This window comes from Neovison vison, chromosome 7 (assembly GCF_020171115.1).
Source record: "Neovison vison isolate M4711 chromosome 7, ASM_NN_V1, whole genome shotgun sequence".
In the NCBI taxonomy this organism is placed as follows: Eukaryota; Metazoa; Chordata; class Mammalia; order Carnivora; family Mustelidae; genus Neogale; species Neogale vison.
The window spans coordinates 181,025,637-181,050,575 of record NC_058097.1 but is presented as its reverse complement, the minus strand read 5'-3'; the positions used below and the strand labels follow the sequence as shown (position 1 = coordinate 181,050,575).

At 50.5% G+C, this 24,939-nt stretch overlaps 1 protein-coding gene across 4 annotated transcripts in view; it reads right to left on the bottom strand.

Annotated features, from left to right (window-relative positions):
• Nucleotides 1-24,736, bottom strand: part of PRR5L (proline rich 5 like) — a 72,257-nt gene extending 47,521 nt beyond the window's left edge. Inside the window, exons 1-4 of one of the 4 annotated variants that reach the window (XM_044259097.1) lie at nt 24,702-24,736; nt 11,787-11,865; nt 4,081-4,369; nt 2,597-2,677 (exon numbers count right to left, since the gene is read on the bottom strand). In XM_044259097.1, the coding sequence (XP_044115032.1) occupies nt 2,597-2,677; nt 4,081-4,244 (245 nt within the window). In that variant the 5' untranslated portion in view covers nt 4,245-4,369; nt 11,787-11,865; nt 24,702-24,736. Of the gene's footprint in view, nt 1-2,596; nt 2,678-4,080; nt 4,370-11,786; nt 11,866-20,462; nt 20,482-24,020; nt 24,065-24,135; nt 24,229-24,701 lie in introns of those variants that run through there. The other 3 variants (XM_044259095.1, XM_044259096.1, XM_044259098.1) reach the window with 3 other exon arrangements.
• Between the last annotated feature and the right edge of the window lie 203 nt (nt 24,737-24,939).

Below are 24,939 nucleotides of genomic sequence, written 5' to 3'. Positions count from 1 at the left end.
AGCTCCTGTGTTGAAGTCCCCCCCTCTCCCTGTGCTGGTACTTGGAGATGGGGCCTCTGGAAGGCCATCTGGTTTCCATGAGAGCATGAGGGTGTGGCCCTCGAGATGGGATTAGCGACCTTAGAAGACGAAACGGGAGAGCTTGCTGAACACAAAGGAGCAGAGCCCTGGGAGGACACAGTGAGCGAGCAGCGAGGACCTGGGCTCTCAGCTGGAACCGAATCTGAGGGCGCCTTGACCTCAGACTTCCCAGCTTCCAGACGGGCGAGAAGTAAATGCCTATGGTAGAAGCCACCCGGCCTGTGGCACGGATGACAGCAGCCTGAGCAGACTAACACAGGTGTCTGAGACAGGGGTTCAAGTCCCGACTCCGCCCTTTCCATAGCTGGGGGACCCTGGACGAGAGTTATTTTAGGTCGATCGAGGGGGCCGATGGAGGTGAGAGGTGCTCCGTGCTTTTCCAGATGAGCTCCCTTCCCCCATCACGTGACCTCAGTGCTAGGCCAGCCCTCATCAGCATGGCCTTCACGCATGCTGGGGCTCCTCGGGTCAACACACAGCCTCTGTCCCATTCAGCCCACAGATATGTTTTGTTTGACCTGCACTAATGTTTGGGGGAAATTCGGATTGTTTATTAACATTTAAAAGCCAGGAAATTTCACATAAAAGTCTTAATTTCCGGTTGAGAAAGAGGCTGACATGGCACCCGCCCCACGTCCTTCCAGGGCGATCCACAATCCCTTCTCCACACAGGGGCAACTCTCACCTCTGTGCCTCCAGCCAGCCTCCCCCATTCAGAAGACTTGCTGGGCACCTGCAGGCTTCTCAGTTAGCAACAACCCCCCAGGGATAACAGGTCTGGTGGAATCTTCTGAGGCCAGTACTTTTTCTCGCTGCCCACAGACAAAGATTTTTAAGTACAATTTCAGGATCGGTCTCCCGAAGTGAGGAACAATTAGCACGTTCCTGAGTCACTGTTTTATTTATTTATATTTCCACTGTGAGCTAAAGAACCCTCCTGGGGAGGCCAGGATCTTAGTTCTTGGAGTAAAATAGAGTTCCTACAACCCAGGGGTTGGCTGACCCTGCTCTGCCCCTGTCACTTGACTTCTTGGGGCCTCAGTTTCCTTCTCTGTAAAAGGAGGCCTTGGGCTAGACAAGCTCTATTGTCTCTTCCCTATTTGTGTAATTACTATGTGAAATTCAAGCTCCTGGGTAGAAATTCAACACACCTCAGTTTACTTCTGAGCCCCAAAGGTTTTAATGAAAGCAGAGCTCTTAAAACACCTCACTGACCCTCAAAACACACAACTTTACTAAATGTAAACAGGACCCAAATAATGGCCTTGTTGATAGTTCCGCCCACTCCAGGGCTAGGTCTTTCACCTTGATGTTCTGCACTTAACACACCAGATAAGCAAGAACACTAGGACATTAAAGGGCCTAATGCGCAATCTCCTTCCCCAGCTCTGGGCTTGTCTGTCTCTCTCTGTCCTCATTTCACCAAAACACAAACCTGACCATACCACCCCCAAACCTCGGGCAGTCTCTGCTCGTAGGCCTTTTCTTGGTTTCTTGCTCACTGTCACCACAGGACCTTTGTACCTGCAGTTTCACCTGGTGAATTCCCACAGGTCCTCCAGAAGATGGCATAAGCAGGACATCACTCCTGGCCTGGGCAAGATGGGAGTCATACAGATGTGCTTTCCTTACAGCAGCTGTCACAACAGCACTTTTACATTTTATAGGTATAATTAGTTGACCAGTGATGGTCCCCCCAACTGAATACTGAAATCACAGGACAGCAGGGTGCACCTCGGTCTTTGCTCAGTGCTGTCTCTCCAGTGCCTGGCCAATAAGCAGCACTCAAATATTTGTTGAAGGAGTGAGTAAATTTATGAAAAGCTGACACTACTGAGAAGATCCTGGAAGACAAGAAACCCCTCAAGGACCACATCTTACTGAGGGTTGTATTGCCAAAACTTCACCGTAATGACCGCCACAATGCACACAGTCATAAGAGCCCCCAGTACTTCGAGAGCCCCAACCCTGTCCTAACAGGTCATTTATACAATATCTCAATTTAAATCTCTACAAGAATCCTATGGAAGAGGCACATTTCCCATCCATACTTCATGTAAGAGGAAACTGAGGAACAAAGAAGTTGGTAAGAAACTCAAGTTAGTAAAAGCCACAAGGGCAACAGAATCCCAAACAGTCTGGTTTTAGCCATGAGGCCATCTTGCCCAATATGGCACCTAATGATTAAGCAGAGCACAATCCATATGTACAGATGTGACATATGTGACATCTGCCGTATGTCTACCCTCCACCCCCTGGTTGCCCCCACCGTGCCCCACACAGGAATAAATGGATGAACCCGCCATGGATCATTATTATCTAGACAGATAAGGGTCTTGGAGCTTAGTAGCCCTATGAGCCAGTGAAAGTTGACAGAAGCTACAAGAACCAAGCAGACAAAAACTTTAAGCTAAGGCTGCCAGTGGGACAGCCCCCACTGCCCCAGCTCAGGCCGACAGAGGGGAACCTCAGGCCCACAGGTGGAAAATGGCTCCTGACCTAGCCATCCACGTACCTGATGTTTTCATTCAGTGCATAGAGCTCGTTGCTTTGCAAGCCACCTCCTTTGAAGACATTGATCACGGCAGTCTGGACGCTATGGGGGAAACAGAAATGAGCCCTCGTTAAAGGATCTGCCTGCCTAGGGCAGCCTCAATCAACAGCTCAGGGCTAAAGGCAGGTGCAAGGGCCAGGGAATCCATGGACAAATAGGGCCCCGTTTTCCATCCCTGGAAATCCATTATTTCCTTCCCCGGGTCACTGGAGAGACAGGAAGAGTGAGACCAAGAAGATCCAAAAGCAGACCCTGCCCCCCAAGTTTCTCAAAGGAGAGCCGGTCTTCCTCACTGGCCCCATCGGCCGCCCTGCTAGCAAGCAGCCCTCACGAAGGACAGATGCTGGGCTGTGCTCTCAGGACGCTGGGCCTGGAGGAATTCAAAATGGCGCAAGCGGATGCCTGGGGTTCCTTCACTTAGGAGGTCCCTGTCCCTGCAAGGTCCCTGTCCTCGCAGAGCAGCCTGTGTGCCTGGGGCTGATATGAACTGCTTTTGCCTTGCCTTTTTGATAGGGTTACCTTGGAAGAGTCTCACTGAGGCTAGCCTCTCTTGCCCCTTCCATTCCCCTCCTGGGAGGTGCAGAGGCATTGGTGGGTTAGTCCCTGGCGGGGCCACAGCTAAGTCTTGACTCCACAGGCTCTGCGGCACCAGCCCAATATGTCAGCAAGCAGCAGACTGCAATCTCTTCTTTATCGAGGATTCCAGGGCTTTTTTTTTTTTCTTTTTAAGAACACAGATCCATTCACAGCGAAACATGTCAGAGCCCCATCTTCAGCCCCATTGCGAGAGTTGTGCATTCATGAGAAAATCCAGAATGAGTCAAAGCACAAAGAATTCAGTAATGCTTTAAAATAATGGTACGCTAGGTTCCTGGGAGGCTCAGTCAGTTAAAATCATGAAGCATTTAATTCATCCAAAGAGTAATGGCTAGATACAAAAGCAGCAGCCCAGAGGGATGCAAAACGTGGTGTTGATTCTGTCTCCACTCATTGCTTGGTGTTTAAAACATCGGCCAGACCCTGCATAAAAGCCAGTATCTCCTTCCCCATGCACCTGTGGCTCATTATACCACTCATGGGGCTTATGTCTTACCTTCCCAGAGAGGTAACAGGTGACTTGAGGTTCCTTACTCGGGCCCACCCCCGGGTACGCGAATAGGCTGGGGTTGACCAAGGAGCAGGAACAGAAGCCATCAATTCCAACCCAACTGTCCCGGGCCGGTTAACTGACTCCGGTAGCCAGAGGCCCCCAGGGGCTCAAACAAGGGAAGGCAGCGGACATGTCGTCCACAGGAAAATGTGCTTTCTTCAACGGCTGCCTAGCTGTACAATCACGACCTTCTGGAACAGAGCTCTCCAAAGGAGCAGAAGCTAAGCCAGTCCCCAGGCCCTGCTCTGGCCGTTGGCCACCGTCCACTTCACGATAATCGCCCCCTCCCGGTTACCTGTTCCAGGCCGAGTTGGAGCTGAGCTGCAGAGCCTGCCGGGCTGCTTGGAACCGGGGCAGATCGCTGAGCACTGGGGAGCTCATGAAACGCGGCCTGGGCCTGCGGAAGGAGCCCATCTTGTGGAACTCAGTGGGCAGACTGGGAGCGAAGCCGCGGGTCATAAGTCCAGGTGAGGGGAGCGCCTTCTCCTCTGGACCAGAAGGTTCCGAGTGCCCCCGGGAAGGGCTTCTCCCAGGGCTGCCCTCCGGTTCTCAGGATTTCTTAAAACCACAAATTTAGCCAACACCTGAAAAGAAAGGACGCTTTGTATTGAAAAGTCCCAGGTTGAGCAGATCATTTTAGAGGAGATTGGCAGGGATTTTCCAGCCACATCATTTTAAAAACAACTCCAGCACCCGGCAATAACATCCATCCCCTACCAGCTCCCATTCACAGGTTTTCACGGGTCTCCTTTTGACTGTAACACCGTGCTTACCCCAGGGTGGGAAGCCAGTGACAATGGGCATAGGTTAAGGCAATCCTACAGAAAAGTGATTTCTACGCTGTGCTCGACGGTGGTTCCTATAAACACCAAGGTCTGGGCACTGGCTGGGTTTCTGTAGACCCCGCATCACTGTGCATTAAGAGATGGCTTTAAAAAAGAAAAAACGCCTTAAAAAAAAGAACACAGGAGCTCCTTCTCCTGGCACTAAAGACCTTCCATGATCTGCCCTGAGCATGCCAGCCCATGTGTACTGCTCAGTATTTCCCGAAGCATCAGTGCCTCCTCACTTGGGCCCATCTCACCATCCTTACCTGCCGTTCACTCATTCATTCCATCAGAACATATTTACTGAGTGTTCGTCATCGATTAACCACTGGGCGCTGTGGAGCATCCAGATTTCTAAGACATAGTCCCTGCCCTCAAGAGGCTCAGGGTCTACTGAGAACACAAATGTCTGTGTATCCATATACACAATAATTATTGTTTCCTGATTTTATTTATTTATTTTTTAAAATAAATTTTAATTCCAGCAGAGCTGACATCCAGTGGTGGTTTCAGGTGTGCGACACAGGGATCCAACACCTCCACACATCACCGGGGCTCTTCGTGACAAGGGTCCTCCCTAACCCACAGCCTCTGCTCCCCCCACCCCCCACCACCTCCCCTCCGGTCACCCTCAGTTTGTTCTCTATAGGTAAGAGTCCGTTTCTTGATCTGCCTCCCTCTCTATTTTGCCTTTGCTCATTTGCTTTGTTTCTTAAATTCCACATGAGTGAAATCGTATGGTATTATTCTTCCGCTGACTTATTTCACTTAGCGTAACATAGTGCACTCTAGCTCCATCCATGATGTTGCACACGGCAAGATTTCATTCTTTTTGAAGGCTGAGTAATATTGCCTTGTCTTTATACACCACGTCCTCTTCATCCATTCATCAGTCCGTGGACACTTGGGCTGCTTCCCTATTTTGGCTACTGCAGATAATGCTGCTATAAATATAGGAACGCACGTATCTCTCTGAATTAGAGTTTCTGTTTTTTGGGGGTTTGTTTTTGTTTTTGTTTTTTGGTAAATATCCAGTGGTGTGACTGCTGGATCATAGGGTGGCTCTATCTTCAAGCAATATATACTGACCAGACACCATGCACCGGCCACTCACCCAGGTACTAGGGATGCAGTGGTGGCTCTGGACAACACGGTCGCTGCCCGGTAGAGCTCACCACCAGTGGGCAGGGTTCCACGCCATGCTTCTTCCCTCTCCCTAGCTTCTGATCGTTTTTACTGCTTCCCTTGCCCAGAATTCCCTTCCTTTTCTTCTCTCCTAATCTAGATCTAACTTATCCTGCAGGGCTGGGCTCAAGGATACTGTCCCCTGAGCAGTTCCCAGGACTTGATGGCTTTGTGGTTAATGGTAATGGCTTTGCAATGAACCCGGGTTTGAGTCTTAACCAGGCCCCACCCCAGCTGCATGACCTGGGGCACATGGGGTCCAAGAGACCAAGGCTATGAGCAGTGCCACCCACGCAGGACTGGCGAGAGGAGACAGGAGATTGTGTGATGCACCCGGCAGAAGGGCACGCCCAAAACTCGGTTTCCTCAGCACCTCTGCTCCTGTCATTTTAGTCTCAGATTCTTTTTTTAATTTTAAGATGGTATTTATTTAAAGGAGAGAGAGCAAGAGCCCAGCAGGTGGAGTACCAGGCAGAGGGAGAAGCAGGCTCCCCGCAGAGCAAGGAGCCCGATGTGGGACTCGATCTGCCCCTGCACCTGCTTCTCAGGATGAACCCACGGTGACTAACATTTTTCAGTATGTACCGCAGAAATCAAAATAGGCCTGCTCCGTTTCCAAGTCTCAACGACTACTCAAGTGCCGCTGGAATTTGGAAAGATCTTTGCAAATCATCAGACGAGGCAAAGAAGAAATAAAACCATGGAGCCCCTTCAGAAGCCTTCCACAGGCCGGCTTTGGGATTTCATTTGCCCAGTAAAGGTCCCACTGTTGAAAGAGGATCCATTTTGCTGCCCTTCTTTAAATGGGCCTGCTAATAAGTGCAATACATTGGTGTAATTACAGGATATTAACTCCTTTTACGAGGACCTGAGACTTGAGGTGACCGAGCGGCCTCCCACTCAGGGCACTGCTACAGGGAAGTAGAAAGGTGAGTTGAATGGGCCGTCCTCGTGTTTACTTCCTGGCTTCCTGCTGCAACAGCCACAAACCCAGGAAGCTGTGGGACAGGGCGGACTGTGGGGCCGGCTCCTGTCCCCTCCCCTGCTCAGTCGGCAGCTCAGGCCTCGCGCCCCAGGCTGTGTACACATCCACCAAGGCACACGGGCGGGCAGCCCCATCCATCTGAGGCCCCTTTTAAATAAGAATAATTTTCAGCCCTAAGAATGATGAGCACAGCCCCCACACCCTGTCACCAGCTGCAGAGTGACACACAACAGGCAGCTGCCGCCAACTCCGTTGTCACCTGTGGGATCTGCCCCCCGCAGACCCCGATTGGCTGAAGACCCTGGGAAGCTGCCTCTGTTTGTACCATTCCTGCTTCGGGAGAGAGTCAGGAGGCCTCCCCCAAGCACGGACAGGAGCAGCCTGAAGGGAAGAGCGGGTGCTGTGCCCCACCCACCGTATCTGCCTGCTACCACGGTGCCGGCCCCTCAGGCACAGACTGGTCCTGACCTAACCATGACAAATCAGAAAATGACAAGACAGAGCCCTGTGTACAGATGGCCAAAGTGAAGCCCAGAGGACCAGAGCAACTTGTCCAGTGTCTCTGAAGGAGGAGCTGGCACTGGCTAGAACTCAGGTTCCCCAGCTACAGATCTAGAAAGTTCCCCAGGCCCCACCTAGGCTGTTCCATAACCTCCTTAAAGAGGCACCGGGCCTTCCTCGTCTCGGTATCCTCAAGCCTAAGCTCCCTGCCCAAGACACAGATGAAGGAAGGATAGGAACACACAAGGCACCGACGGCCTGCCTGTCGTGGTGCCAAGCACTGTCACAGCAGGTGAACCCACTACCCTCACAGAACCCCACTTCAAGATCCGAGTAATCTGCCAGAAGCCACAAAGCCAGGTGACAGACTGCTGCCTGGTGTCCAGACTGACCTAACTCCATAGCCTGTCCCCATTTTGTCATGCTACCAAACTCAACCAGGAACCAGAAGCTACGACATCAGTCAAGAACACCTACTCATGAGATTTCATTTCCGTTTAAATCTCATGTGCCCGAGACAGATAAATGGGCATAAGGAACTCCAGGACCACATCTGACAGGGGCAAGAGGAGCCGTGGGGAGAAGGGAAGAAAAGAGAAAGTGTGGACTGCCTTAGTTAGACACTCCATTCCTCCCCAGCTCTGTGACCTTTGTAAGTCACTTGACCTCTCTGAGCCTTGACATCCTTCTGCATGAAATGAGCACCCTAAGGGTGACTACCTCAGCATCGTAGGGGGATAAAATGAGCACGTATTTGTAAAACACTTAGAGAGGATGGGTAGTGGCAAACAGCTATGTAAGCGCTTGTTAAATAAATAAGATAACTTGTTATTCCACATCTCCAAGCAATGACAGCAGTGGAAATACAGCAACATTGCCCTGTTTCTGGTAACCTTACTGACATCTGGAAAACACTCCGCTCAGGAGGATACAAGGCCTCCAAGCTGCCATCGTGGTCGCAGAGCTGAGGCCGTGCCCCCTCATGCCTCTGGCAACGTACTTCTTTACTGAACCTTCACCTCCGTGTGGCCGTCCCTCAGTTTCAGAGCGTTTCCACACATCGCCACACTCATAAATCTTACCCTAACCCTGCACGGCAGGTTGAGAAGGGATCCTGTCAGATCAGGAAACTGAGGCTATGTGATTTGATCACAGCTGGGAGGCAGTTAGGGTGGGGAACCAGATCTGACCCCAAGTCCTCCAACGTCAAGCCTGTCCTGCCAGAACATTTTTCTTTTTTCCTGTATGTATGTTAAAATATTTTCATTACGCAATATACGTAAAAAGGAATTTATACACACACGCAAATATATGCGTAGTAAACAATGATAAACTTCCACCTGCTTAAGAACGAGGATGCTACCTTGGAAACCCCCCCGTGTTCTTATTTTTCTGATAACAGCACATCTACTTACTTATCATAAAAAAAGTAAACATGCATATAAATCTATAACATACAAAGTGAAAAAGGCCTTACTCTGGACATGTAGTGTCGAGAAGCTCTCTGCCCAGAACTTGCCGAGAGGACAGACATGTTCTAGATCTGTGTGGTCCACGGTGTAGCTACTAGCCACGTGGCCAACGAGCACTTCTGACGTGGCCAATGTGGCTGAGGAAGCGAATTTTATTTTAATGTAATTTTTAACTCCATACACACGTCTACACACTATCTGAATAAAAATGGGTAATCTCTTCTTTCCTCTTAAGACATCATGGCGATCTTCCCGTATGACCACATACTAACCTACTTCATTTTTAATGGTTCCTTTATTCCGTTTGGGGGGATACCACACTTGATGTAACCAATCCCCATTTTGGTGGCTTCCAGTTTTTCGTTCCTGCAAAGAATGAACATATCCACCAGTTTCGGGGACCCCATGCCTCTAACACCCACTGCCGCTCTAGCCAGAAATAGCGCAGCCGAAAGGGAGCTGGGAGGTCTCATGGCTGTAGCTCCCAAGGATGAGTGGCCATGAGTGGCTTTGGAATCAGGCAAGCCCTGGCATCGAGGAACATTCTTTTTTTTTTTTTAAGATTTTATTTATTTATTTGACAGACAGAGATCACAAGTAGGCAGAGAGGCAGGCAGAGAGAGAGAAGGGGAAGCAGGCTCCCTGCTGAGCAGAGAGCCTGATGTGGGGCTTGATCCCAGGACACCAGGATCACGACCTGAACCGAAGGCAGAGGCTTTAACCCACTGAGCCACCCAGGCGCCCCAACGAAGAACTTTCTGCTGCTCACTGACGGTGACAGGCAGGAAGCCTGGTGCCCCAGGGGGAGCTCTGAATATTACGTTCGATGACAAATGACCTGATTCCATTAAAGATCATGAGAGAAGGAGCTCACCCTGGATTTGCCAGGTGGGCCACAAATGCCACCACATGTATCCTTACAACACGCGGGCAAAAAACGCCAGCAGCCACAGGCAGCAGCTGGAAAGGGAACGACGCAGATTCTCCCACAGTGCCCCCCAGAGGAAGCACAGCCCAGGGACCCCTTACTTCTGGACTTTGGACCTCCGGAATTACAACAGAACGCCTTGAGGCTGTTTTAAACCACCAAGGTTGTGGTAATTTCTTATTGCAGCCGCGAGAAATGAATGTATTCAGTGTGGCCTGGGACCACCCTGACTGCAGTCTCGACATCCAGAAAAGGGGGAACAGGAAGAATTACTTTGGAGACCTGTGGCGACAAGGAGAAGGAGCTGTGAAGTAACCTGGCAGGGATCCAGGAACTATTAGGGGTGACAAGCAGGTGCAGTGAAGGTTCTGAGCAAAGATGCCAGAGCCGGGCTAGGTGCCATCAATTACTGTGTGACCTGGCAGGTGACTTAGGATTGGTATGAGGGGTCAAAGAGATGACTCAAGTAAGGCTTAGAATAGTCCCGGTATACAGCAAGTGCTTGATAAATGCCACCTATTCTTTTTATTTTTGTTACCCCTGCCACTACCATGGTGATAACCCGCTCAGGCTGTTGCAACCAAAGACTGCAGACTGCATGACATAAACAACAGAAATGAATTTCCTCATAGTTCTGGAAGCCAGAAGCTCAAGATCCAGGTGTCGGCAGAGGTGGCTTCTGCTGAGGCCCCCCTCCTTGGCTTACAGATGACCACCTTCCCTCTGTGTCCTCGCAGGGCCCTTCCTCTGTGTACGTCCATCTCTGCGTGTGTGTGTGTCCAAATTTCCTTTTAGTATATGCACACCAGTTGGGCTGGATTAGGGCTCACCTAAGAGGCTCACTTTAACTTTATCACCTCTTTATTTTTATTTTTTTAAGACTTTATTTATTTATTTATGTATTCATTTGACAGAGAGGTAGAGAGAGCCAGAGAGCACAGGCCCGGGGGGGTGGGAGGGGAGGTAGAATGGCAGAGGGAGTGGGAGCAGCAGACTCCTCACTGAGCAGGAAGCCTGATGCGGGGATTCAATCCCAGGACCCTCAGGTCATGACCTGAGCTGAAGGCAGACACTTAACTGACTGAACCACCCAGGCACCCTTCATCACCTCTTTAAAAGCCCTACTTCCAGATACAGTCACATTCGAAGGGACCAGGAGCCAGGTTCTGAACATACAAAGTGGCAGCAGGGGGGTGGGGGGATCACACAATTCACACCAACACCATCATCATCATCATCACAAAAATTTCCTTGCCTAACGTGTCAGAGTTGAAGAAACCAATGTTTCGGTGGCTGTTCTCCTGTGAAGGACCAGTTAACATTTAGAGGCATGTGCTTCTAAAAGGATATAAATGGTGAAGTGGTGGGTGCTTACGTTATCTGGAAAGCTGGGGTCCCGGATACATGAAGGGCTGTGGCGGTTCCCCTCACTGGCCTTGCTCCCCAGGCTCACTACACAGGGATTTCTTTGAAAACCTCCACACACGGGATCCAAGATAGGTTTCTTGGAAGGGAAACAAACACACAAACAAAAAACCAAAACCAAAAACCAAAAACCAAAAAACAAAAAAAACACCTGTGGTGTCTCACGTTCTCCTCCCAGCGGCCTCGGCTAGGGGATCGGGGCACAGGCCTGCAGGCCAGCCCAGAGGGCCGAGGACGGTAGTGGACTTAGTAGAAAATGCAAATCAGTTCCACTCAGGCTCCAACGCTGCACTCTGAAAGGGGAAGTAGAACCATGGCCCAACTTAAAATAAAGAAGTGAGTGGCTTATAATGACTCTGAGGCTTCCAGGAAAAAGCCATTCTGAGGGTAAATAACAAAGAAGTCAAAGAAAACTGAGAAAACACAGTTGATGGGAAGGCCCAGAAAACAAGGAGAGGCCAGTTCCCAGGGAAACCGTTGAGAAGGCCGAATTTACACTCCCCCCTCAGGAGCTCCTGCAGTCAGGAGACCTCGGGCGCAGCTCCTTCCCTGGGACCTGAACACAGACAAGAAGGGCCAGTGTCCTTCAGCACCGTCAGGATTTGCCCAGTCTGCTCTGGTCGCCGCCAGAGTCATCTCGATGGTAGCGCGGGTGAGGAGAGTGACAGCTCCACTTACCGAGGGCCCGCTGTGAAACACACACTTGACATATTCTCTCAGTGGTTCCAACATGAACTTAGGGGGTCTCGGCCAAAACCTTTAACAGATGAGGACAGAAAGTATTAGAGTGCGTCACATCTTGGGGACGCGTGTATATTACACATGTGCTCATGTGTGCGGAGTCTAAATGAATTGCCTATTTTATACTGTATGTAACAGCCGAATGTTTGAAAGAATCCATGTGCTGTGACCATCCCCACCTTACAGAGAAGGAAATGGATGTGCCCAATGTTTACCTTGTCTAAGGTCATATAGCTTATGGCAAGAAACTCACCACCCAGGGCCCTTGATACCCATGTCACTTTGTTGCTCCCATGCCTTCGAAATGTCCCACAGCTCTCAGAATAAATCCCTAAATCCCATCCTCATAACCTCACCTCCTGCCACTCTGCACCCCAGCTCACTGGTCTTCTTTCATTTCCTCCAACACGACCTGTTCTTCCCTGCCTCAGGACCTTTGCATATACGATGTCCTGTGTGAAATACTTCCGATCCACTTCTCCAGGCTCAAACCCACAGACCCTTTATCACCTGTCTTTTACTTGCTCAGAGAGCTCTCTTTCCCCCTGCACTCTTGCTTAGGTCACATGACCCCAGAGAACACCCTCCTCACCCCCTTTGTTGTCCTGTCACCCAGTAAAGGACTACAGAATTAGTTATTATTTTTGTGAGGTCCATAAAAGCAAGGACTCTGTCTATCCTGTTCCCAGGCACTTGGTACAGTGTAGGAATTCTGCAGACACTTGAAGAATGAGCAAATAAACCAGCCACCATGAGAGGCACTACTACTGGGAGACTCGGGAACTGTACATCCCTGTCAGCTGAGAATACCAGCACCCAGAATTACACAAGGCTTTACCATATGAAATATCCTGGTATTGAAATCTAAGAAATCTGGGCTTGAATCCAACCTCTGCAATTGATTATCTGGGTGAACTGAGTAAATGACTCAAGTTTCCTCATCTTCAGGGGCATCTGGGTGGCTCAGTCAGTTAAGCATCTGCCTTCAGCTCAGGTCATGATCCTGAGGTCCTGGAATTGAGCCCCGCATGGGGCTCCCTGCTCAGCGGGGTGCCAAGCTTCTCCCTCTCCCTCTGCTGCTCCCCCTGCTTGTGCTCTCTATTAAATAAAAAAATAAAATCTTAAAAAAAAAAACAAAACAAAGCTTCCTCATCTTCAAAAGAGTGGTGTGCGTATCTCCATGAGATAACTAGATCTCATGTGGCCAATCCAAGGCCCCTCCCTTATACTCATGGCTAGTGTTAATATTTTCATAATACACTGTGTTCACAAAACCCTCACAGGTTCCAGGAGATGACCTATGACTCGGATATGGGGTAACAGGCACTGTCACACACAGCTGGAAGGAGAGCAGTGTAGGGCAGCTGCTAGGAATGGAAATCTGACAAGATCTACCATAAGGACAAAGGCTATGCTCTCTGACCTAGCAATTCTACTTCCAGAAATTTTACTCTAGGCATGTCAAGTGACTTACATAACCAGGGTTTTTACCACCGCCTTCTTTACAACTGTGGCAGATGGGAAAGAACCCAGATGCCCAGCAACAGAAGCCTGGCTACGGAAACCTGGCTGTCTCCCATGCTAGAATCCCACGCAGCTCGAAGAATGAATGGGAAAACTACGGGCTGACTGGCGTGCCCTCCCGTCCAAATCAAAGTGTGCTAAACACAGAATCGTATGTATATTATGCTACCATCTAAGTAAAAGAAGATGAAAAGAGCATTTATATATATTTCATTGTGCTGCATAAAGTATCTCTGGAAAGACAAGCCAGAAATTGAGAACACCTGTTTCCCCCAAGGAAAAGAGCTGAGTGACAGGGACACAGGGAAGACTTTTCTCTGCAAACCTGTTTGCACCTTTGAATTTTGAAACACGAAAATGTACGACATATCCAAATAAATAAGTAAGACAACAGTGATGCTTCCCACCCCACTCACAAAAGACAAAACACAAAAGTTATTAATTTGTTCAAAGTCACTCAGACGCTTGGAAGAAGCACAGATTCGAACTCGGCTTCTGATCCCAAATAAGCGATCAGTTATCGTTCATTCAACACAAATTTATTTCTTCACTTATTCTACAAGAGGAGTTGCCTTGTACAGGGACACAAAGGTCAGAAAAACAAACCCCAAGGGGAAGAAAAGAAAATGAAAGGAAGACCAATTTCTTTCCCTTTTTTGCCCACGTGTCCCAAACTGGCCACACTTTGCAGAACATCACAGACAGCGGACAGGACCTGTCCCGGCTAAAGGAGGCAGTCCCTCCTCAATCCAGTACGGCTTTTGCCACTTCAGGACACAAGCTCAATTTTGCCAGATCTGAATTTTCCAACAGATGCCAAAAATCCAGGTTTTTAAAAAATGCGAAATCACGTGGCTCGACAACAAATTCACCAAGCCCACTCGCACTTTAGGTCCTAACGTAGAGGTCTGGGACCTTTATTTTATCCCATCACAGCTCTGACCACCAGCCCTCTCACACCTTCCCTAGGGGCCTCTCTCAGGTGTGACGTAAGCCCCCACAAACCAGCCGCTGTGGCTTGGGCAAGTCACTTCCCTTCCTGAGGTCTGCTGGCTTACCAGCTGATGAACAGCTCGGCCTCGCTGGTGGCCACCAGCCCCTTGGCATCGCCAGCTCTCCATTCAGCCCCTACCCTGACTGACTGCCCTACAGAACCCAGCACCTCTGAGAGACAAGGCAGCGTGACCATGACCCCGACCATGACAGGGCACAAACCTAAAACCAGCCCCCACCTAGCCACCACCCCATCTCAGTCCTACCCACTCACTGACTCTGCCCTGGAACCACGAGCTCCCCTTCGTATTACAGACACACTCTTGCAACAGGGCGAGCCAAGAGCACATGGGGCACGGTGAGAAGAAACCTACAGTAATAACCAGGACCTACCGAGCCAACCCAGGAAACTAGATCTGACCCCCACACACCCCACCCCAGCCCACCGGACAGGAACTAAGTCAGAAGTGGGTGTTCAAGAGCGCAGAGACCATTCTGTGAATCCTCTACCATGACTTACTTTTACTCCCTCACCGAAGAGAATATACTAGCTTTCATCAGGGGCCAGCCAGGACGGTCAGGACGGTGCCACGCCTGCTTCCATCTAGCATCTCAGGTCATCTCCACTTGAAACTAACAAGGCAGGTTTCATCTTCCCATGTCCCCGATGAAGAAACTGACGCACAGGGATTAACCTGCCCAAAGTCAGAAGATGAGTAAGGTCCTACCTGATTCCAGAGCCTGAGCTTCTAACCGCTGGGGTTTAAGCAACACTCCCGTCTGCCACACGCAGAGGTGAGAGGTGACTACCACCTGGGGCTTCCCTTCATGCTCGCCATCAACAGCTTCTTGCCTGGCACACTCTGCCTCTTGCAGGAAGGAGGCACCGTTTTCTCAGGGCCCTAACGAGCTTGTGAGGTCACTGTGCTTGTTTACTTGTTCACTGACAAGCCCCGATGGCATGTTAAGTTCCTCAAAGCCGGAGACCTAGCCTGTCCCGTCCCCTGCCGTGCCCCGCTGTGAGCACAGTGTGGGCACATACAAGGTAAACATCTCTGAATGATGGAACGACGCAGGGACGTCCAGGCCATCTAGCAGAGCAGCCTTCCCGCTGCTGAGGGACCAAAAAAATTCTCTCCCTGGGTGACCGAACTGGGGTCCGCCTAAGGATGACTGTCCACAGGAACATGGACCGTGGCTGTGCGGGCCAGGAAGCCTGGGTCTGTGTACCCGTGCGTGGAGCCTACAGATGGGGCCCAGGAGAGGTGCCTGGGGGCAGAGCTGTGCCTTCGTTTTTTTGTTTTTTTAAAGATTTTTATTTATTTATTTGACAGACAGAGATCACAAGTAGAGAGAGGGGCAGGCAGAGAGAGAGGAGGAAGCAGCCTCCATGCTGAGCAGAGAGCCCGATGCGGGGCTCCATCCCAGGACTCTGGGATCATGACCTGAGCCGAAGGCAGAGGCTTTAACCCACTGAGCCACCCAGGCGCCCCTTTGGTTTTGATTAAGGACCAAACGTCTTCGCAACTCTTGGGAAACAAAAGCCAGCCTAGGGACTGACTCTCCCACCAACAAGAAACCATGAAGAGTCAAGTTGGGACTATGGAAAAGGCCCCCCTGGAAGAACGAGACCGCTTTCTCAGCGCTCTGCTGGAAACCGACGCAGACAGAAGAGTCCCCCAGACAGAAGAGTCGCGAGAAGGTCAGTTTCGGCAACAGTAAAAATATTGGCGCAACAGGATGCGAGCTCCAGCGCTTATCTCCGTCTCTCGAGCCTTCCCCGCGCCCAGAGGACGCAAAGTGCTGACGGCTTGGGCCGGGCTAGCAGCCATGACTTCATCAGACCCCGTCGCCCTCACCCTGGCCCGCAAACCGCTGTATAATCACCAGAAAAAAAAAAAAAAAAAAATCCCCTCCTTCGGCACAAGTCCAGCCACACGGTGGGGAATAACCACACGTCTTATTTACTCATCTGTGAGCCCCACGGTAAGGATGGAGTTTCTTGGAGTGCAAATTGTGAGGGTGTGGCCGGTCGATGCCTTCCAAAGCGACGGGGCAGAGCCCACCAGACAATACACCCGAACGTCTAGACAGAAGCCGTCGCTGAGGCTGACCATTACCTGGGCAATTACACTTCCGACACGTACCAGCTAAAACCCTGGTGGGTGACCCAGCGCTCCAAAGCTACTGTCTGGCCGACAACGAGAATTTTCAGGGTGGGGAAATGTGCTCCCGGTTAAGCTGTGAGATTTGCTAAAAATGAGCTTCACCCTCCCACTGCAAGAACAGAGTGACATGCGGGCACCGGGGTGGCTCAGTCAGTTAAGCCTCTACCTTCGGCTCAGGTCATGATCCCAGGGTCCTGGAATCGAGCCCCGCATCAGGCTTCTTGCTCAGCAGGGAGCCTGCTTCTCCCTCTCCCATTCTCCTTGCTTGTGTTCCCTCTAGCTCTGTCCCTCTCTCTCAAATAAATACATAAAATCTTAAAAAAAAAAAAAAAAGAGCAGGGTGTCTTTTTTTTTTTTTTTTTTTCCATGAGAAAACGGGATCAAGGGAAAGGAAACTTCTGTGTCCCATAGCCAAATACAGAGAGCACTGAATAGAGACTCAGAAAACTAAAGAGGCTGCCGGGATCTGACCACTTCACAGAGGTCACGGGGCCACTTCAAGTTCATTCAACAACCGAACACTAGGAGGTCCAGCATGTGCCAGGATCTGAGAAGAGAAAGCACAGAGGGAAGGAAGAACAAAGTACCTGCTTCCTTGGGGCTCAGGGACTCGCCAAAAACACTCCCCGGGTCACAGGATAAATGCAAATTAACAGCTCTACTTGGAAGACGGGCAGTGGAGACAAGATTGAGGCAGAAAGGTGAATCACCTTTTCTAGTTACAAGGCAAAGCTATTAAGGGATGTGCGGACGGCTCAGTCGGATCGGCTCAGGTCATGATCCCAGGACCCCTGGATCAAGTCCCGGATGGGGCTCCTTGCTCAGTGGGGAGCCTACTTCTTCCTCTGCCTGCGGCTCCCTGACAAATAAATGTGCTCTTTCTTTGACAAATAAATACAAAATCTTTAAAAAAGACCAAAAAAAGTCAAAGCTATTAAGAGGTCAAGTGAAAAACACGGGTTCTCCATTTCTCACCAGTTACTCTAAAAAACATGGATGCTGGAGCCTAGAAAGGAAATGTGGGGAAGGAAACACAAGCTTTCATAAGCCATTCAGAAGCTTGAGTATCTTTTTTCAGTTGTGATAGGCAAGGACAGAATTTTAAAAAATCACAGGTCGGAGGCGCCTGGGTGGCTCAGTGGGTTAAAGCCTCTGCCTCTGGCTCAGGTCATGATCTCAGGGTCCTGGGATAGAGCCCCGCATGGGGCTCTCTGCTCAGCAGGGAGCCTGCTTCCTCCTCTCTCTGCCTGCTTCTCTGCCTACTTGTGATCTCTGTCTGTCAAATAAATAAATAAATAATCTTTAAGAAAAAAAATAGTTTTAAAAGAATCACAGGTCGACAACTATTTCATGAGCACCTACTACGCTGAACACAAACATGAGCCAGATGTAATCCTACCAGCAACGAAGACACTAGAAGAGAGAACAAGAATTCGATTGTGATTAAAGACAAAGACAAGGAGGCCTGAAACCCGGACGGCAAACTTGATTCTTATCAGGGCCGTGGCAGGGAACACCACCTCGCCAGAGAACCCAGCCTTTTTGTTGTTGTTGCTTTTTCTTTAAAGCTGGAAACCTCAAGTTTAAATATCAAGTCTCCTAATTTTCATATTTTAAACCGCAGTGGACCAGTCCCATTACTTTGTAGGTAGGAAAACTGAGGCCCAGAGCAACTGAGCAGCTTGATCACAGTCCAAGAGCTGGCCCACAGCGAGTCGAGATCAGATTCCAGATCTCAACTCCTTGTCCCGTGTTGTCTCCAAGAGGCCAGTTAGGACCAATGCAGGGGGCTCTTTCAACAACTCCTCTCTCTGCAAAGTTGATACCGACACCTTTCTGCGTGTCTTGAAATTGTCCTATTGGTCAAGGTCAAGAATGTTTTAAAACTTTTCTCAGAACACAGCAAAGGATTACTTTGTTTACCCACCAATTTTGCCTCCAGAGACGTTATGGTGAAAGGGGTCACACAGCTTCGTGGTGGGGGACTTGGGCAGCTGGTACCCTGCAGGAGAATTCCCCGAACTGACGGCTCGAGTTGACATACCGCAAAGACATACCGCAAAGACGTCTGGGGAATGACGGTGAGCCAGTTTCAAAGGAGTATGTAGAATTAGACGGCAAGCGTTAATGGGTTTCCACAGAGGATTTACGCAGCTGAGGTCACGAGCAGGTTGTAACAGGGGCAGAGGCAGCTCAGTTCAGCACAATACGCACATCACAGCCCTGGCTGGATCCCTGCCCCCGGTCCTTGGGAAGAAGACAAAAACAAATGCTTCTTCGAGGGATCTTCCCAGGCTCAGTTCAAGGGGACATATACTCCCGTTCCTCAACGAGGGAGCCCAAAGGGGGCCCTTAATCCTAGTCTCTGCTAAAAACCTAACTGTTGTCACAGATGCCTTCAACCAAACACAGAACCCAACCCGGGTCGAAAAGAACCAGCCAAGCCAGAGAAAGTTCTGTAACAGGTAAAGAGGAGCGAGAAAATGCTGCTGGCAACCCGCTGTGGCGAAACCAGGACATTGAGGAATGCATTGGAAAAATCATATACTTGCACCCCAAAATTGAGGAGGAGGAAAGAGAATGAAAGCCTAGAGACGTAAATACATGCCTTCAGGTAACATACGATCATACACAAAATAAACCGTACAAACACGTATGATGGGTTCTTTGGGCAGTGGCAGGGGTAACTGTTGATCATATTTTCCCATGGGGCATGGTCAAAAGAAGGAGAGATCTTCTGGTGAGTTCTACCACTCTCTGAAACCCTCTGGGCAGAGGTCATCCGTGAGCACACCAGGGCCCCAAAGAGGACCAGGCAGGTGAGGCACTGTCTCTTAGGGCCATGCCCTTGGTGGTTATACCCTTGATGCCTCACTTGCTTGACCCTAGTCCCAGCCCCGAGCGCACACACCACCCCCTTGGATAAAGAGCACTCAGGTTTCTGAGTCAAAGCCCAAGCACAGAGTAAAGGTGGCCGATTTTCATTATTGGCCCATCCTTTCACTACGGAGATAAAGGAGCTAGTCATACTCCATCCAACCAGCCTCCGTCCATACTCTGTCCATCCTCTATACTCCAGAGTTTCACATAGGTGCCCCTAAATTTCCGACAAGGAGCTCAGTTCACCAGCTTGCTTTCCAGAGGTTGACAGAGCCAGATGTACCTGGCTAGGAGCTTCTGCTTTTCAATGAAGCCAGTATATAATAACACCATTTATTATCCTGCTAGAGAAATGTAATATGTTTAAAAGGTGGGGAGGAAGAGAACGCCCTCTACACATTTAAGGAACATAAGAAAGCCTCCAAAACCCCAGAATATGTTAGAACTAGAACTATCATGGATTTAAAAAAAAAAAAAAAAGCTTAAATTTAATAGACCGTTTAAATTCCTAGTTGATGGTAATTAGAGAGCAAGCAACATTTCTTTAAATGCTGCTAGACAGAACTTAATCCAATTTAGGTAATCACTAACCTTTGCAGATTTTTTTTTTTGGCCCCTCCCTCTCTCTCCTCTAAATGAAATCCAAGGATTGATCTACAAAGGCCATAAACTGGCAAAACAAGAAAAGAATATTTAAAGACAGAGACTAGGTGACTATTACCACAAAAGGCCAAGTCCAATTAAAATGGAAACAGGTCTCATGAGCTCCCTAATTTATATTGCCTATAAACTGGGGATTCTAACCAGGCATCGTCACAACCGAAGGTATTCTGAGGGAGGTGGGGGTCCTTCCTTCCCTGCTGTCCCCCTCTGGGCACCTCCCAGGGCAGGCCAGTTGCCAGGTCTTGCTTTATGGGGTGAGAGCCATCCCCTGCCAGACCAAGGCTGGTAATCCTCTATAAAGTATCTGCAGGACCTGTCTCCTCCCAAGGAGTAAAGACTCAGAACTACCCAGCAGGTCCCTTCAGCTCCCCCACTGCTCACCCACCTCCTACCGCCTCATTTCTAGAGCTCCCACGCTGCTCAGGTACCAACTTCTGCTCCAGAAACATCCATGTGAACCACCAGGACTTTCTTGATTACTTGGCACCCTGGGTTCTTCACGGAAGGCTTTCAAGGGTATATATCAAAACGTCCCGGAAAGCACAAGGTGCTTAAGTTATTGGCTCTTCCGTCAGGAAAGGAATTGACCTCTCTGAGACTCTCTTTTCACATCTTCAAATAGGGAAAAAGGGCACCTGGGTGGCTCAGTGGGTTAAGCCGCTGCCTTCGGCTCGGGTCATGATCTCAGGGTCCTGGGATCGAGTCCCGCATCGGGCTCTCTGCTCAGCGGGGAGCCTGCTTCCTCCTCTCTCTCTCTCTGCCTGCCTCTTTGCCTACTTGTGATCTCTCTGCCAAATAAGTAAATAAATAAAATATTAAAAAAAAAAAAAAACAAATAGGGAAAAAAATATTCACCTGGTCAGATCGCTGAGAGGCTCAAATGACATCACCATGGCTGTACCTGGCTCATAAAAGCTGCCCAAGAAATACCTTGGCTTGTTTGTTTTAACTGTGTAAGTTTCAAAGTAAACCTTGGATCCCGGTCCCTGAGAAAAATCATCATTAACTCAAGTTCACCTCTGATGTCTCATCATCGCTTGGTGTCATTTACACTCCCAACCTCCTTCCTAGCTCCCTTGCCTTCTGCTTATCAGGATATCACTCCCTCTGTTCCCAAATCCCTAATCCAGCACAAAATCCCCAAAATACTGTATTCTCAACCTTCAGCAACAAAGATTTTCACACTGACTTGTTAACGAATGATATGGTCTCTAAGCATTACTTCGAACATCTGCATACAGAGGAGGCAGCTCTAGAGAACAAACTTTAATGACAAACATTAAACAGAGTAAGGATCTCTCAGAGAAGCTCACACCCTACTTCTCAAATCAATTCTGTATTGGCCTAGCTCTGCAAAAACCATCAGAAGGAAAAAGGCTGCAATTCAAGAAAGATTTCAGTACACTTGACCTTGTACAAGGGCTCTGCAAAAGGAATGACCACAGGGAGTCATGAGGGTAGAAAAATCATCAAAAAATCCACAAAGTCCTAATAATTCCATTTTCTACAGATAAATGGTTTAAATCTTGCACCTACACCGTCTGTAAGCAAACTGAGGATGATGACATTTAGGTCTGGACTACCAGCATGAAATCTTCAGGTTACCAGAGTAACAGTTTTCTAAATACAAGATTAAGATTGTTTTTTCCTTCAATAATTGAGCCATTCTGTGCTACTATGTGACATAGAGAAAAAATAAGAAAGAAGAAGCCACCAAATGACTAGACTATAAGATGATCTAGCCAACAACTGAGAAACAAAAAACTGAAGGGAAAGATCTCCAGGACCAGCTCCCACTAGAGGCCTGGAGTAACAGATCCAAACCCCTTCCTCGGCTCCACTCCTGTGTGTGTGACTTGGAACAAACCACTTCAATGGTTTGTCCAAACCCTCTGTGGGCTCATCATTATAGTGGTAGGGATATAACGGTACCTACCTCATCACTGTTTCCCTGCAGATTTTGTTCTATTATCAATGTCTCTCAGAGCCAAGTTTAAGACATAGTAAGAGCTCAAGGAGTGTTTGCCCCCCTCTTCCTCCTTTTCTAAATAAAGGCCTATTTTTATAATGTTCAAATAACAATCATTATTGAAATCTCACCCCCCAGAAATAAATATCCACGAGCCTCTGCATCTGAAACAAATGAGGTCCCCTCCTTAAGAAACAGGGTAGTCTAAACTAAGCCCTGGAGAAATAAGACAGTTGGACCAGCTCATTTCTAATGTCTTTCTTTTTTACACTATTGATGGTTCAGGCTGTTAGAAGCATCGGTAAGATACAGAAAGGACAGTGGTTGGGGTTGGAAAAACCAAAGACAATTTTGTGGACCGCTCAAGCATTGTTCCCTTTATCTGCTATAGAATAGGCTCTGGAATGCACCCTCCGTGGGTTAAAAGGGCTCAGCCCTGCGGCCAGGTTCCACAGAGAGGACAGCCCACCGCACCTTTCTCGATAGTACCGGGAACCTCAACAGAGGCTTACATTGAAACCGTTTCTAAATTAGCCTCTGCAAGCCCCATTTCCCCTCCTGACCCACTTGCTGCTTCAGGAGGTCAAGAACAGCGCCTTCCAGCAGAGAGCAATTTACCAGAGCTCAGCACCCGGGACTTTGTGCACCGTGTAGACCAATGAAATGTCAGGACAGCAACAGACGGTGGTCAGGGTCACCAAAGGGAACTCCAAAAGAAGCAGTGTTCGAGGCTTGATCAACGAGCAGCCTTTGGAGGGGCAGTAAGGGCTGTTAGCGCCCTTGACCGCTTTGGTCCTTTGCGTGGGCCATTTTGCACGGATCCCGGGGACAACAGGTTCCAGAACCCCGCCCCCGCAAGGATGCCCCGGGACCCGCCCAGAGCGTTGAACGTGCGGGTCTCGGGAGCAGACGTGCTTCCGAGCGGCCGCGCGTGAAGCTTGCGTCCTGTGGGGCGCATCGCAGTAATTGAAACCTTACACACCGCAGGACTGCAGCGCCGTCTATAAATACTCCCCGCCTTACTGCTGACAAACAAAACGCGGGCTCCCGGCCCCTCGGAGGAAGAGGCGGCGGCATGTGACCGAGGGCAGGGGCAGGGTCAGAACCCTGTTGCCTACCAGGGAGGCACCCCAGAGCCGATTGCTGAGGCACAGTTTGCAAGCATACCGCCTGATGTGACCCGGGGCGCCCGCCCTCAGAACAGGGGCCGAGGGCTGGGAAGGGAGGGTCGTGGCCGCGAGAGTGGCGGGGCGCGAGGGTAGGGGGGATCCGGAGAGCCAGCCCCCTGCGCGCGGAGGGCCCCCGGCGTGCGCACAGTAGGCGTGCAGACTAACGCCTCGCCAAATGGAGGGCGGGCGGGAAAGCCGGAGCTGAACCCGGGTGCCGCCGGCGCCGAATAGCCGCCCGCCCCGGCCGGGTGTCTCGCGGGCTGCGCCCCGGCCCGCCCCAGGCGGCGGAGCCCAGCGGAGCGCGGGACAAAGCGGCTGGCCTCCCTGCCCTCCCTCCCACGCCTGTCTCTGCAAATAGGGGGACGGCAGGAAAAGATGGGCTGTCTCGGGGCGCCCGATCGTCCGCGCCCCAGCCGCGGCAGCTCTTACATATTTGCCGCCTCGGGCCCAGGGAGAACAAGGGAGGCAAACAAGCAAACTTTCTTCTTTAGTCTCCTGGCACAGCCTGGATCCCGCGGTCGGCTGCATCCCCCCATCCCGCGCTAAGCAGCACGGCTTTCTCCCCCGCCCCAACCCGGGGGGCGCCAGTCCGCTCGCCTCTGTCCTCCTGCTGCGTGCGATCCGAGGATCCTGCACCGTGCTGGGGTCCCCATCCGGTTGCCCCCAAATGTGACGCTTTCCCCAAGCCCCCGCCCCGGCTCGTGCCCCGCCAGTCCATGCCTGGAGTGCACGGTGATTTCGTGCTCAATCCCGTGCGGTCGCCGGGCGTACAACTCCAGCCCCTCCCCGGGACTTCCCCACTCACCCCCTTGGGGTCCCGGGGCTGAGTCACCTCGAGTTGCGCACACCCGCAGCTCGCCTCCGCCCGAGACGGCGCGCCTAGGACAAAGTTTCCGGTCTTCCCGAGAAAGTTTTCTCACCGGCGAGCAACGAGGATCTGGATCGCTCTCCTGCAGCGCGCTGCCCGGCTCTCCCTCCTCCCTCCCCGCGCAGCGCCGGCCTCTGCGGGGTCCAGTCCAGCCTCCCGACCGCCAGCGCGGGTCCACGAACGCCGCGGCCGCGGAGCTCCCCGAGCCGGGCTGGTGACACGTTTCCCTCCTCTCCTCTCAAGGCCGCCTCCTCCTCCTCCTTCTTCTCCTCCTCCTCCTCCTCCCACTTTTCCTGTCCGGTGCTCATCGCTTTAGTTTCTCTCCCGCGGACCCCACCCCACCCCACCCCACCTCAACCCCTCCTCCTCCTCCTCCTCCCCTGCAGCGACTCTCACTCGGCTGGGGAGGGGAGAGGGGGAGGGGGCGCCTGCACTTTCATCCAGATCAACAATTTCAGGAAATCCAACTCTTAACTTGAAAAGCCTGGGAGGATGCAACAGGTCGAGAGAGCTCACACAAGAGGAGGTCCCCCTCTAACCTCCACTGAGGGATCTCCGCCACGTCCCCCTACCAAGGAAACTCTACCAAAAAGCCATGGGACTGTTTCTGAGGCTCACCAGAGTCCCCGAGAGCCTGGGACTTTCGCCGTTGTTTCAAGGAACAGTCCCCAGGCCGTTTCCAGGAACAGTTGTTTCAAGTGCATTAATGAAAATACAATTTCAGTGAAGTCTCTCCTTCAGATTCGCAAAACCTTTTTCAAGCTCCCAAATTCTCTTTCCAGCTGAAGGTTTAGTGAATTGGAGGGCCCCTCAGAGTTTGAAACAACAGAAAACCCCCCAATCTCAAAATTAAAAA